The sequence below is a fragment of the Rasamsonia emersonii genome (assembly GCF_000968595.1).
Source record: "Rasamsonia emersonii CBS 393.64 chromosome Unknown ctg1118621760097, whole genome shotgun sequence".
Lineage (NCBI taxonomy): Eukaryota > Fungi > Ascomycota > Eurotiomycetes > Eurotiales > Trichocomaceae > Rasamsonia > Rasamsonia emersonii.
In genome coordinates this window covers 72974-86841 of record NW_013563190.1, presented here as the reverse complement: position 1 = coordinate 86841, position 13868 = coordinate 72974, and the positions used below count along the sequence as shown (strand labels likewise).

At 50.9% G+C, this 13868-nt stretch overlaps 5 protein-coding genes across 5 annotated transcripts; 1 reads left to right on the top strand and 4 right to left on the bottom strand.

The window, feature by feature from the left end:
• Positions 1 to 1645: 1645 nt before the first annotated feature.
• Positions 1646 to 2416, bottom strand: T310_4169 (Succinate dehydrogenase (ubiquinone); the record flags this gene model as incomplete). Its single annotated transcript, XM_013472981.1, has 3 exons — positions 1646 to 2081; positions 2228 to 2318; positions 2377 to 2416. 3 exons carry the CDS (start codon positions 2414 to 2416, stop codon positions 1646 to 1648), a joined length of 567 nt encoding a protein of 188 aa, XP_013328435.1.
• Positions 2417 to 3675: 1259 nt separating this feature from the next.
• On the bottom strand, positions 3676 to 5157 carry T310_4168 (BZIP transcription factor (HapX); the record flags this gene model as incomplete). Its single annotated transcript, XM_013472980.1, has 1 exon — positions 3676 to 5157. The coding sequence occupies one exon, from the start codon at positions 5155 to 5157 to the stop codon at positions 3676 to 3678; it is 1482 nt and encodes a 493-aa protein (XP_013328434.1).
• A 1548-nt stretch (positions 5158 to 6705) lies between these two features.
• T310_4167 (S-(hydroxymethyl)glutathione dehydrogenase) lies at positions 6706 to 8384 on the bottom strand (the record flags this gene model as incomplete). Its single annotated transcript, XM_013472979.1, has 5 exons — positions 6706 to 6951; positions 7054 to 7634; positions 7715 to 7942; positions 8035 to 8130; positions 8237 to 8384. 5 exons carry the CDS (start codon positions 8382 to 8384, stop codon positions 6706 to 6708), a joined length of 1299 nt encoding a protein of 432 aa, XP_013328433.1.
• A 2109-nt stretch (positions 8385 to 10493) lies between these two features.
• Positions 10494 to 11646, top strand: T310_4166 (uncharacterized protein; the record flags this gene model as incomplete). The annotated part of the gene is made up of 2 exons (XM_013472978.1): positions 10494 to 10590; positions 10664 to 11646. 2 exons carry the CDS (start codon positions 10494 to 10496, stop codon positions 11644 to 11646), a joined length of 1080 nt encoding a protein of 359 aa, XP_013328432.1.
• Positions 11647 to 11870: 224 nt separating this feature from the next.
• T310_4165 (uncharacterized protein) lies at positions 11871 to 13741 on the bottom strand (the record flags this gene model as incomplete). The annotated part of the gene is made up of 4 exons (XM_013472977.1): positions 11871 to 11966; positions 12023 to 12700; positions 12759 to 13147; positions 13198 to 13741. 4 exons carry the CDS (start codon positions 13739 to 13741, stop codon positions 11871 to 11873), a joined length of 1707 nt encoding a protein of 568 aa, XP_013328431.1.
• Positions 13742 to 13868: the final 127 nt, after the last annotated feature.

Genomic DNA, 13868 nt, shown 5'->3' with positions numbered 1-13868 from the left:
CCGTTCCTGCATCCTCAGGTTTCCCCGGATTGCCGCGGAGGCCACATACAGAAAAGTGACGTGGCTCAATAACGGGCAACTTCTATGGGCTTATTCTCTATCGGGAGCACCTCAGTATCCGAGTGCCTATTGAATAGAACCATGCAGGAAGGCATCGGAACGGGTCACAAACGTCGGCTTTAACACGAACAGACCAGCCGGCTGCCCTCGGTCGGGCCCTTGCAGGCCGCCCAGACGACCGTAAGGTGCCCGTTTCCGCTATATCTTTTCGATTAACAGTCGCGTTTCCCCGTACAATTCGCGTATCTTCTCCCGAAAACGAGGCGAGCATGCCGCTGCTTTCCGTTTGATGCGAAACCCAGTGAGATGGCGGTGTATCTCTGCAGAGGGACAGCTCAGGCGGAGTAGAAACTATATAAGATTTCAGGTTGTTGGTCATGCATCAGAATCATTAGAACTTTCTTCAAGCTTAAAGCGCAAACCAGTCTTGTTATAATCTGTGTCAAGCCATTCTCGACTTCCGACCTGCAAGGAAATAGCACAAGAAGGCCCCTTCCTGACTCTTTCGACGCAATAGAGTCAATATCGACAAAAGAAATCCATTCGATTAACTCAACGAAGATGCTGCCTCAAATTGTTGCTGGATTGACCTCGGTGGATCATCACGTTTTCATGATTGCAAAGAGGCATCGACACAATGCAGTTTCTCTCCCTGACACCGATTTCATGTCCGGAGCATGTGGGCTGATGCCTCACTCTGTAAACGATCCGCCATCGCCCCAGCCTTTTCCACCAAATCCTCCTCCGAGCCCTGCTAGCCGTCCTTCTGTCTAGCAAGCATGAGAGTAATTGCGAATGGCCATGTGGTATTGTGAAGGTAAGAACAAAGCCAGCCCTTTTACACTGCACCTCCGTCCTTTTCCATAACGCAGTTTCCAATATCAACCACCACGCCCTTCAGAGGGAGTCCATCTTTGCGTACTGACAGCATCTCAGATTAAGAACTGGTGGCTACCTCGATTTGAACGTTTGCACCATCTGTGAAAGTCGTGTCACATTAAATCCTCGAATACTCGAAACTCAACCTCTTCTCTTCTCGTCTCTTTTCTTCCCTTCTCGCACCTTCTCTTCTGTGTCCCACTTCCCTTCATCTTCAGAACGGCTTGGGCGTTAATCAGGAAGGGACGTCATAGATGGCGGGTGGGACACAAAAAGCGATTAATATTCTGCACGGCATACTATTAGATTAATTGATTTTGTCTTTTCGCTCTCTTTTTCTTTTGTATCGGCCCTGGGACTTGGATGACGTCGGGTTAGAAGGTCTGTAATCGGGGACTAGAAGAAACTTTGTTAGCTATCAATCATGGATCCTTCAAAGTTAATAATATTAGAGATTTATTTCCTTCTCTTTTCATTTTCTTCTGCCTGTATTTGTCTCTTCTCCAGAAAAGGATATTCCAATTCTGTTCGCCCCTAGACTATCTAATCACAATATCCACCTAAGCACATATAAATCAAAGTAGTATGGAAATAGGAAGAATAAATTAATCGCCAATCCTGTTTTGATATTCCTAGGACTTGGAGCTCTTACAGTAACTTTAGACGACAGAACCGGAAAGAAAATAATAGATCAGTGAAAGACACTTTACAACAACGCAAACAGAAGAGCGGTGGACACGCTGAGCCCCACCACAGTCCAACCAGTCCTAATGACCTGCTTGTTGGTAAACTGGCGACCCAGATCCCAGATCAAGTGCCGCACGCCGTTGAAGCTGTGGAAGGTGACAGGAAGCGCAAGACCAAGCTTGACAAGGAACTTGGCAGCAATGGGCAGGGCACCAAAAGCGGCAGCAATTGAGGCGGATTCAAGGTGCCAGCCGAACAAAGGCGCCGCGACGTAAGCAGTCGCGAAGGCGTACAACCCAGCTGACGCAAGAGTACCCGTAATGCGGTGCAGAGCACTAAGGTACCAGGTAATCTGGGGGCGGTAAATAGACAGGTGCGGGGAAACCGGGCGGTTGAGACGCTGCTGGGCAAGGATCTTGGTCGGGTCGGTGGTGTTCGTGGTCGAAGAAGTTGGCCTATATTGGATTAGATATGCTGTTTTCGAGCAGGCAAGGTGGGTTTGGGAGATAGGGTAGAATCGCGCGGATGACGTCGATTACACGCCAGAACCAGGCGAGACAACACAATGGGCAGAAAAAGGTATTCAAGAAAGAAGACCAACCTCATCTGCATGTATCGTCCAGTCGCAATGGCAGCAGGGGAGGCAAACTTAGTCACGGACGAGGTCAGCGCCGAGGACGGTTGGACGGCCACTGCATTGCCAGTCAGCGCAGTTCATACCACAGGAGCATCAATGGACAGCAAACATACACCGCCGCAGCGACTGCTGCGCAACCTTCTGGGAAATCATGATGGAGACCTCGATCCGTCGTGGCACAGCGAAAGAAAGGTCTGCGGCAACGTCGATGTCGTGATCTAGTCGAAGTAACAGGAATCGGACATTCTTCACGCTTGTTCGGCATCACGGGGAACCTCGGATTGAGAGCACCCGCATAGCCGCCCGCAAGTCACGGGACTGGCCCTGTTTTGGCCAATCATGTCTTTGCAATTACAGTCAATTACCGGCCCGGAATAATCTTGTTCCTTTGCGTGCTCTCGCCAAACAAGTCATTATTTTTTCGGCTCGCTCGCTCCCTTTCCTTCTTCTCATCACGGGCCTCACACCACGACCTTAACTTAACCAGCTATCCATTCGGATCTGGCTGGCGTGATAAGATCGTGTCTAGCACCGCCTCACTGGTTTCGGCTTTCTGTCGCGACCGCAGAGGCGGCTCAAAGGCCCTGAGAAGGAGAGCGGCCCGTTGTTAATCGCCCATTCATTTCTTTCAATGAAAAGAAAGGGTTTCATTCGCGGGTTACATCATCTCCAACACATTTGTCGGGAAGCTCCAGCTTTATTTTCTCCTGGTATACCCTCCAGAGCTTCTATTAACCAGAGTATTCTCGTTAATTTGCATGCAAATGGCGTCAGGCCTTTCGTAGGTAAACAATGGGACAATGCTTTTCGAAGTTGGAAAATACACCCGTTGATTCAATATCCTAATCTAACAAGACGAGGGGAGGAGAGTATTGGGGGGAAAAAAAATTCACGGTGTATCGGCATCAGCATCAACAAGTCAGAGATACATCATACACGTAGGCCTTTTTAATTCAGTTTTATTCCATAAACCAGCAGAACCAGAACCAGACCCGACCCCATTTAGCGAAATAAAAAAAACCCGCCAGACCATCCGTGTCGTTTCACATATCATTAATTAATATCCCCGGGTTTTCGAGAGTAGAATGTCCCCTTCTTGAATTTCATACCACGCAAAGCGCCTTCAACCCTCGTGATAACTTTTTTTTTTTGATGTGTAAACCGAACACTGGATGACTAGCTCAAATCGCCGACATCTCCATGCGTAAGGCAAGTATTGATGGATTAGACTGTCGACAAGCCTCCCTTCTTGCATGTGACAGATATGGCTTCATCTTCATGATCATCCCCACACGCGAAGTCGGGTCATCTCAGGACGAAGGTGCATCGATATCTCATGGAGTTCTTTGTCAACCCGCAAAAGCGTTGCTGAAGCAGAATCAACTGAACTTTGGCAATTCCATTCCAGGAATTCACTTGTCAGCGAATCGCCTATCGAAGTATCGCAAGACTCCCATGACGCTAGCTGCCTCAACTTCCATGGCCGGTCTGTTGCCAATATTGTCCTTTAGAGAGACATCACGTGGTTTAGGTAAGGTATGCAGTTTTGGCAACCAAGTGGCCAGCTCGTCACTAGCCCGAGAAAAGTTCGGGTGCCGTGACAATGTCGTGTATGCATCAGCACACGTGAGAGTCAGGGGCGGTTTGCCATTAGACGTCGAGTTGCGGGTCGACGACCGTGATTGACAGCAGCCTCCATCAGTACCCTTACCTCCACAGCAGCCGCCAGACGACCCATGGGCAGCGCGCGCCGCAGCCAGGCTCTTGCAAAAGAGGGTGCTTCGTGGATCGGCCAGGCATTGGGCACAGGTTCCGGGACCGTTGGCGCAAGGATTTGTCGCTTGGCTGATGGAGGGCAGCGTCAGATCGGAGCAAACGTCGCCATCTGAGGGTGGTGGGGTAAATTGAGACAGATTCTGAATGGGAGCCAGTCGGTTGTTCTCGAACGAGTCTTGTTGTTCCGCTTGGTCTGCCATCTCCGCGCAAATGCAGGCAGTGCCGTCTTCGCAGAACCCGCAGCGATCAGCAGGAGGCGTGGAAGCCGCACGGGACTCACTTGCTGTCTGGTTTCGCGGAGCTGCAAAGCGGGCTGTGAAATCGATTTCCATCTGTTCCGGTTCAGGCTTGACCTGCGGCTCAGCATGATGGAGTTTGGAACTATCATCCTTGCCAGGGGAGTGAGGGCGCTTAGGAGAGGAATTGTCATTGTTGTCGACCAGATTCGAAATCTGGAAGGCGTCCTCAAGGCACTGGCAACGTGTATTCGAGCAGCTGCCGCAGCCTGATGGAACTATCTCTTGTCGCCCTTCCCTGGCCTCAGTGGAAGAGATGATAGAAACACTGCGGCTTGTCTGGCGTTCACCATGCTGATTGTCATTGGTCGACCTGCGGATCGAAATCGGAACCGTATCCTGCTGAGAGGTATCTGTAGATAACCGGGACTGCCTCTGGAGATTCTCCTTCGCAGTTCGTTCGAGACTGACTTCTTGCTCGAGCGAGTGGCATCGGGTCTTCCACCATGAAATCTCCCGCTGGCATTGCTCTAGCTCTCGGTTCAGATCCGCAATCTGCTCCTTGAACTTTGTTGACTGAGCCTCATGCTCTAGCTCAATCTTCTTGATTTGTTCCTCGAGCTCACCCACGCGGGCGGCACGCCTCTCACGAAACGCTCGCTGCGCTGCGCGATTCTGAGCCTTGCGCTTGGTGGGTGGTGTGTCCGTGGCGGGCTTCCGTCCAGGCTTGGGTCGTGGTGGGATCACCCATTCCTTGGTAGTCACCGAACCTGTAACCCCGGGGCTCGGGGACGCTGCAGGCTTCACTTGCGGTGCTGGGGCCAGCGCTGGTGCAATGACAGGAGGTGAGCCAGCCGACGACGGTGTCGACACCGACGTCATGGCTGTTCGAAACTGCGCTCGTTAAAAAGAAAAAGCAGAGTTTTGAGAGAGGTTGCTTGATGCCTGTCGGCGCTGGTTGCCGGAATTGGTCTCGGGAAAAACTGGGCGCCGACGCTGCAAGGCCACAGCTTACTGACGTACCGTATCGACCGGGCGCACGGAAGACGTCCAACCAGATGCGTCGAAGGCAGAAGACGAACGGCACCTCTCGCACGCGGGCAATTGAACGCGTGGGCTCCCTTGTGGGAGACCCTAGATGACAGAGAAAGGAGAGGAGAGCCTTCGACGGGGTAAGAAGGACGACGAGGTCGAGAGAGAGAAGAGAGAAGAGGGAGGAGATCCGGAGGGGAAGAGGCAGGATCAGATTAGATTATCTCTGTGCGCAATCCACGTGATATCCACCAAAAGCCCCGACTTCCGGACCGATGTCGCTCCCACGTGACTGGGATCGTACGATCCGGCAGCGTTCTTGTCTTATCTGATCGCGCTAAAATCGCCGTTTCCCCACTCTTGCGCTCGCTGCTGCACGCTAGCAAAGCAGCTGGAGCGGTTGCCCACAGTGAAAGGACGACCCGGCTCGCTGATCAACGCCATTCCCCCTCCAAAAGAGCTCTAGCAACGGGCAATTCCAACCGTTGGAATTTCGCTAAACCAGAACTACCATCGTTTTGAGTCATTGGCACCATGAATCCGTTGTCCCACCCTCCTTTGCCTCGAAACTCCATATCCCTTCCGATTCGGACGTCCAGAAATGGGCAAATCGGCGTGATAGCATACAATTTTTCCTCTGCGGATCACCTCATTCGCGAGCGATGATGACGGGACTATTCCGTATGCTCAATTGCTTAAATATCGGAGCTATTACTCTCGTTGATAGCAAGCTTGCTAGTTTTTAAGTTTAGCGTTCGCGGCTGAACAACCCTCATGAGCTCGAGCTCATAAAGTGGATGCCGGGCTTGAAGCAGCTTATCATTCGTCAGTCGTGTATGCGGCCCTTTTCCGAAGGATGGGATTTTCCAACACGTTGCGTAATTGAGATTATCAGGTGCGGGGACTTGGGATTATATTCTATTCTATCCGCCCTGTCCGCGTCTCAAATGCATTGGAACCACAAGAGTGGCCTAAGGGCCAGAACGCTCACCCTGCATTAATGGCGTTACGGTCAGAATTTACAAATTATATCTCAGAAAAGGGAAGGCACATTCCTGACCAGCGCAGGAACTTTCTCTCTACGGTATATAGGAGGGACATTTACCGCCAGAAAAAAAAAGAGTTTGTTCTTCCAGAAACGTATTGTCAATTTGGCCATCTGCACTAGCAGTAAATTTTACATAATTAGAACCAATGATTCGGTCGCTGTATATTCATGGTCTCAGACATTGTTCTTCTAGGTTCCTCAATCAAACCGGAATTGTCCGTTCAACTGACCTGGCATCGTTCTCGTTCACTTCCACTGTAGAAAGAACCACGTCAACTGCCAAATGCATTATAATACGTCATAGCACTCATCAAACATATGTATATTAACTTGGAAAAGGGGGTAGAAGCTCACAGCTCCGTTAAGGCTGGGGTGCCTGCTGAAGGGGGTGCGGAGAATTTCGTCTGGATGAAAACCTTCTGCAGGCCAGGCTCTCGCTTATTGAACAGGGAGTACACCTTCTCCAGGTCGTCAAGCTTGAAGCGGTGGGTCACCATGTCTAGAGGACGGATCTTCTCCTCTTGGACGAGCTGCAAGAGATACTCCCAGTACTTGTGTATGGGTGCCTGCCCGTTACCGATCAGGCGGATTCCTGTCTGCATGAGGGAACCAATGTTGAAGTGATTGCACTAAAAGTTCAACTGATATCAGCCAAATTGGCACACTTCCCCAATTCGATGGGGAGAAGCACTACATACGAAGCCAGCATATACACCAGTGATACCGCAACGTCCATATGCCCGGACAGAAGTAATCATCTCGTTGACAAGCTCGGACGTATCTGTCTCCATACCCAGCATGGTTTCAAAGTAATGGGCCCATCCTTGTGTATATTCGCCAGCGGCGCATTCGATCGCAACATCAGGCCCGCGGTTGTCACACATTTTCTTCAACGTCGTGCGGACCGTCTCACCCTTGGGCAGCTTCGTGAAGTCAATGGTCTCGAGTTTGGGTGCGTACTTCTTGACAAAGTCAAGCCGCCATGCTCCCAACCCGCCGTCTATCAATATCACCCTGCTGGCACCATTGATGAAGCTGAATTCTGCTGCCATCTGCCCAACTGGACCTGCACCCCAGATGGCCACCGTATCGCCCTGCGTGACGCCTGTATCAGTAACTGCGTTCCACGAAGTACACAGCACGTCAGACAGGTAGAGTCCTTTCTCATCAGGAACATTATCGGGCAGCTTGAGGCAGTTCACATCGCCGTAAGGAACGCGGACGAATTCGGCCTGCCCGCCAGCGAAGCCTCCCGTGATGTGAGAATATCCGTAAATACCTACAATAGCATTCAGAATACCGTATTTCTTATCGGCATGATGGCCGAGGGAGTCATCACAAGAGAAACGGGGACCATACCAGCCGTCCGACGCCCATACATCGAATTGGAAAGCTGGTTCGCATTTGTCCGCTCACACACAGACGAGAGCTTCTGCTTGCAGTAGTAGCATTCGCCGCATGCGATCTGGAAGGATACGACGACACGGTCGCCAACCTTGATCTTCTTGATGCCGGGTCCCACGCTCTCGACAATGCCACAAAACTCGTGGCCCAGGATATCACCCTTTTGGAGTTCCGGAATAGTGCCTACGAACAGGCGTCCAATGTTATGTCAACATGCATTCTAAGAGCAGAGCGGCAATTATGCGCAGGAAACATCCAAACTAAGCGAAACATACCATGGAGCAGGTGCAAATCGCTGCCACAAACCGTGCTGCCAGTCACTTTCAGAATGATATCTGCATCATCGATGATCTTTGGTTTCACTGTCTCAACTGTACGATAGCGAAGTCAGAGATACATTAGCAAGATGTAGCTCCTGGCATCCTGATAAAGGTATGCTAATCATGAAGGCCTGGAATAACTTGCCCACTTTCACACAACCCTTCCCCTGCCACATGAGAGCTTTCATCTTGTGATCAGGGTCTCCATAGTCATCGGCAGAGTAATTGGTGATACCGGTGGTGATTGCGGCTTTCTCGTGACTCATGGCCTTCTCCACAAGATTAGCCGCTCGAGACGTTGCCATTTTGCACAACAACGTAGTGTCTGACAACGCGGCAATTCGTACCAGTTAATATACGTACGTAGGAATATAACAGCTCCTTGAAGCTATTTTCTAGTATATACTCAGATGGGCAGATCCAGGCTAGAGAACTTGATTTCCGATCGATTCCAGGGCCAAAACACAGGGTCGCCACTGGCGAGGGACACCACATCTATTTATGAAAATGTCCCCAACTGTCCGGCCAGAAAGACCGAATGAGTCGTGCAATGACATGCTACCTCTTCCTTCGTCTTGTTGGCGTTGCAGGGAACGTTGAGCGCTCAACTGCCCTGACATCACTGAGCGCTCAACTGCCCTGACATCACGGTGAGGTTGTTACCCCCGATCTCGGTCCTCCAATCACATTTGCGGCTGGAGAAGTTCATGGATTTTCCAAGTCAGACCAAAAAGATAGAAGCCTTCTACCGTGAGACCAGTTTATCTTTCTGAAAATTCAGTAAATCTGCGTCTCATAGGCGAGGAAGACTTGCGGTCTGCAGTCTGGAAAAGTTAATCGTAGTTCATTCCGTTGTCGGCGTCAAGTTGGCAGTGGCTGCCCAGGAACATAACCTTCTCGCAATAACAAGTGACGCCCGTTGGCTAGTGAATCTCGTTTTCAGCTCGATGGAGTGCTTTGTAAATGTATCGATCTTGCTATTGATACACGGATGTGACTTTCCATTGATGTAGGCCCAACCCTATATTGAAAAGATGAAGGGATTCTTCTCTCTAGTGTATGGAGCCATGGAAATATAAGAGGAAAAATGCTAGTAACACAGGGAAGTATTTGACAGCCCACTCTTGTCGACCCGGAATTTTGGTCATAATAATAAGAAGAAATTGTACCACACATGTCCCAAAGACTCCTTAATAATTTTACAATGCCAAATTCGGAATCGAATAGATTAGGTTCATGACTGTGAACCGTTGTCGCCGTTGTTGTTATTGTTATTGTTGTTGCCGTTTTGAGATTCAGATTGGCCAGTCAAGGCGGATTTCTGTTTCAAATAATTCCGCACAATATTATCAACACTGCCAATATCGTGCTTAGGTTGCCTGGTTTGCACACCACTGATTAGTAGACTGCGCATCTCCAAGACAAGAAAAGGTACGAACCGCATGTAGTAAAGTCGAGCTCTCCTCTTCCTCTTCTCTGTTCGCTGCACGATTTCCACGCTCTCAACATTTGGACTGAAGACCTTGATCCACATCTCCACTCCGACCCTGGTCAAGTGGTTTCGCAGCAGGAACGCTGTGTCGATGCCTCGCAATCGAATGCTTAAACAGACGCCAGAAAAGGGATCGCCGCTCTTGAAGGTTACCCGGAGGATATCGCCAGGCTTCACACTTCGAGGATTCCGTCGGTAGTCGAAGAGAGCTTTGCGCTCACCAGTCGGGTCTAGGACAGCCATCTGCGACTGCTCAACGGCAGCAACCGGATCTTTGCAAATTTTGGCAGCTGATGGTGGTGGCGGGTAGATCTTTAACTTCTTTTTTTCTGTACAAGGCCGGATTAGCATCGACTTCGGAAGGCATCACGCGAGTGATCACAGGACAGGAGTGGTTGGTAGCCTCGGGACAATAGCTACGCAGAACATGCAGAAATTACCTCTGTCAGGCCTCAATCTCTCCGGCAGCTGTGAATAGAATTGGGGTGGTAGGCCTTGAGGGAGAGGCTTTGGCTCTGGCTTCGGGGAGTACACGGTCGTAATAGATCGCCGACCCAGCTGCGGCTGCACCGCTGCTCGAGTCATTGATCTCAGCCAGCCCAGTGGCCGCATCACCGGTAATGGCGAAGCCATGTCTCTGGACAAATGGCGGGAAGAAACGTCGTTCCCGGTCGATGATTGACAGCGCAAAGTCCTGATAGTAACGAGTACGGAGTAGAGTCAAGACGGCCCGAGCGGCGGCAGAATTTCCGCCAAGCCTGAGTTGCCCGCTCGGGCTACCCTCGATAATGCTTCAATCGCAACCACGAGGAACTTTTCTATCAGCAACAATCGACTCCGGCATTTGCCTTCTGCCCTCCATCCATCTTGTCTATTTTGGTGGAGGATCTAAGCGAACCTCTGGGTAGTTTTGCTATCCACAATGGCGCAAAACGCCGTTGGAAGGCTCTTTCGCTGCCAAAGCTGTTTCCGCCAGCCGTTGACTTCATTCACTCAGACTCGGAATTACGCCCACGATGGTGAGATAGAAAAAGAGAATATATGTCTTTAATCTACTTAAATTGTCATTGCTAATTCATGGTCTCACCGCAGCCATTCCCAAGTTCTCCCCTACGTCCTCTCCGGAACTGGATCAGATGCTGAATCGGTTCCGCGAAGAGCTTTTCATTCCTTTCGGTCTTGGACAGCAGCAGAGGAGATTGATGTTTCGACAGAAATATGCGGACAAACTTGAAGAAGAGCCTGTGACGGTTACGATTGGAGAAGATGAAAAATTTCAGCTTCGACCCATGGACCCGCAAACGCGGCCTAGGAAGGAGGAAATTGTGCCGATCGTGAAGTTGATGAAAACAACCAAGGACTGGCAAAACATTATACCATTCCTGAGTGCACTGCGAATGTCGCGGCGGTATCTTAAGCCGAGTCGCTTGGAGTGGCTGGTGCGAAAGGCAGGAGACGCGAACGCTCTCGGAATAATCCTCGAATGCGCGAAGCAGTCCGAGCGGACGGGAATTTTTTTCAACGAAGCTGACCTGGCAAAAAGATTCTTCTTCGAGCTTCACGAAAAGGCACAAATGGCAGACTTCCGTGGAGAAGCTACCAGCAAGGCCCTCGGCCTCGCCCGACAAGCTGTGTTGCTGATGGAAGCCCCTGAGCACAGCAACAAGGACATCCAGCGGGATCCAAAACGCCAGCCATTCATTATCGGCGTTCTATTGGAACTCAGCGCTGCTCGTGCACTTAATGAATTCGGGGGCAACGATGAGGGTGGTCATGTTCGCGCTTACGCTGAGCGACTGTTGGCAACCTGGCAGTTTGGTTCATTCGACGGAGAGGCCCAGAAATGGGCTGACATTGACCACCTGTTGCAAGTGAATGTTCCCGTTTGGAACGGAATAAAGCTAGCGCTTCAGGTCCATGGTATTGCAGGCAACAAAGCTCTTGCTACGTCCCTGAAGGCTCGTCTGGACGAGCTGAGCAACCTCATCGCTAAGCAGCAGAGTCAGGCCCCGGAGAAGGTCCAGCAGCAGCCATCGATGGGTTATAAGCAGGCCCAGCTCTTGTTTAAAAAATAGGTTGTTCAACCCCGTATCATTTTCGCCAGGACTTCTGTATATTATCAACTAGTAGATCCAATTTTTACTATCTCTTGGCATCTTAGACGCGTGGGAGAGAAAAGGATTATTAGTTCGCGAGATTTATCCATGCATAAAAATGTGTATGTCATTCCCATTGCGACATGGTTAACTATCCAGCTTATTGTACGCTATACATTTTTCAAGATTTCATGCATCCATCATCATTTACACACTGCAAGGGTGTTGTCATTACGGAAACGTCCGCGAACAGACAAAGACACTTTCTTGGAGACCACAGCGGGCCCTGCGACGGTGATCTAGTTCACAGGTTAGGAAAATTTGTGTTCAACAACTAGGAGATCGAAGTACATACCTCTCCCTCAACGGCTCTCTCAAGACCCGAATTCTCAGGATGGCCAGTCAGGACGATTTCAACACTGCTCAATGGGGGTCCAAAGTGAGCGGGCCCTTCGTGTCTTCTGTAATCGAATGGGTGAGTCTGGGCGATGGCTCCCGCCACTCCTGCAGCGGTCAAAGCATAGACCACGCGAGCGCCGGTGAAAATTCTCAGGTCTGTCAATTGCTCAGAGCTCAGGAGGTTCTCATGAGAGTCATCCACGCGATAGGAAACAAGAAGCAACCGCAACTTCGGCAAAGACAGCTCAGCAGTCGGTGCAAGATTGGCCAGCCGGCTAAGGAGGTTCTGTGTTGGCATTCTGCCTGCGTCAAGGCTTTGGGCCTGGAACTTGCGACCGATTGTGGAGAGCAGTCCAGTGTGGGGACGCATGAACTTCTTATGGTAGTCGGACACCGTCCGAGAAGAGGCGATGACGACCGTTGGCGATACACCGACTGTCGCAAGCGCGAGATCGATGCCTTCTCCGGAAACAGAATTGATGGCCACAGACGCGTTGGAGAAAAGGGCGACCATCACCCAGCACAGTGGATAAGAACGAGAGAGGGAGTCAATCGAAAGGACAAGGTCATCGGGCGTCAATCGTTGGTTCCTTGGCAGAGAGTTACCCAGGGCACCAATCGCAGCCACAAGGTTCTACATATCATTAATAATGAGTAATGAAGTCGGGCTCCAGATTTCCGCAGCGACTCACCTGAGGCGTATATTCCACAAATTCAGCAGCACCCGACGCAGATGGCCACACAGTCGTAATAGACGGAGTCTCTGACTTCGGGTCCAGCGGCGGAACTTCAGTTCCCACGGAGTGTTTCTTGTCTTTAACCAGTTCATGCCAGACAGACACCTCGATTTCTCCGCCAACGCCCGCAGGCACCTCGTTCCAATCCATATGCCTGCTAACTGGCTTTGCAACCCAGATGGCGTGGTTCAGTTGCTTGTTGCCCTTGGTGACAGCAGCAAGATCGACGGTACCGGCCTCAGCAATCAGTACTTGAGCTTGCGACTTTTGAACGTAGTCTGCCAGAGTCTCTGGGGCAAGGTTGTGCGGGACAATCACGACATGGAAGTTGTAGAAAGCGCCAGCTGCCGCTCAGCATTAGAAAATGTACCCCAATTTCGGGTTGAGATCTCACCAAAGATAGCAGCCAGGAGCTCCACTGAGTCGGACAGAGACACGACCACCTTTTTGGCCTGCGACTCATTGATATACTTTCCGATGATATTGATCTCCTGCGTAATATCATCCAGATCATGCTCCTCCAAGTTCTTCCCCAGTACGGTATAGATCTTTCCCCGTTTCCCAGCGGGCGTGCCATTCTCACCCACCGATCCCCGGACGGCAGCCCTCCAGATATCGCGGAGGTCTCCATTTCGTCCCCCTGTCCATTTCGGTGCGTCTGGATCCTTCACATTAAGGCCCGTCCTCAAGGGGAACCCGTGGGGTGTCTCTAGGTTTCTGAATGCCGCGGACTCGCCAGGTTGTCTGACGGGCGCCTCTGTCGCCTGCCTAGCAAGCAAATATGGATGAACATCTGGTTCTCTTAAGCTGAGCAACAACGAATATCCAGCAAGGACCACTATGGCTCCGGCGATCACGGTCGAGTATATGTTCCAGTCGGCCAGGAGGTCGGCCAAGATAGCATCGAGCCTTTCCAAGCCGGACGTCTCCGCAGTCATCTTGAGAACTTCCGGTCGCTGGCAGCTCTGTTCAGGTTAGTAAAGAGGACAACAGAAGGCCACACATGAGGAGTTGCAATGGGGCCTTGGAGTAAGACGGGACATGTGGAGAACTGCCTTCAGCCCG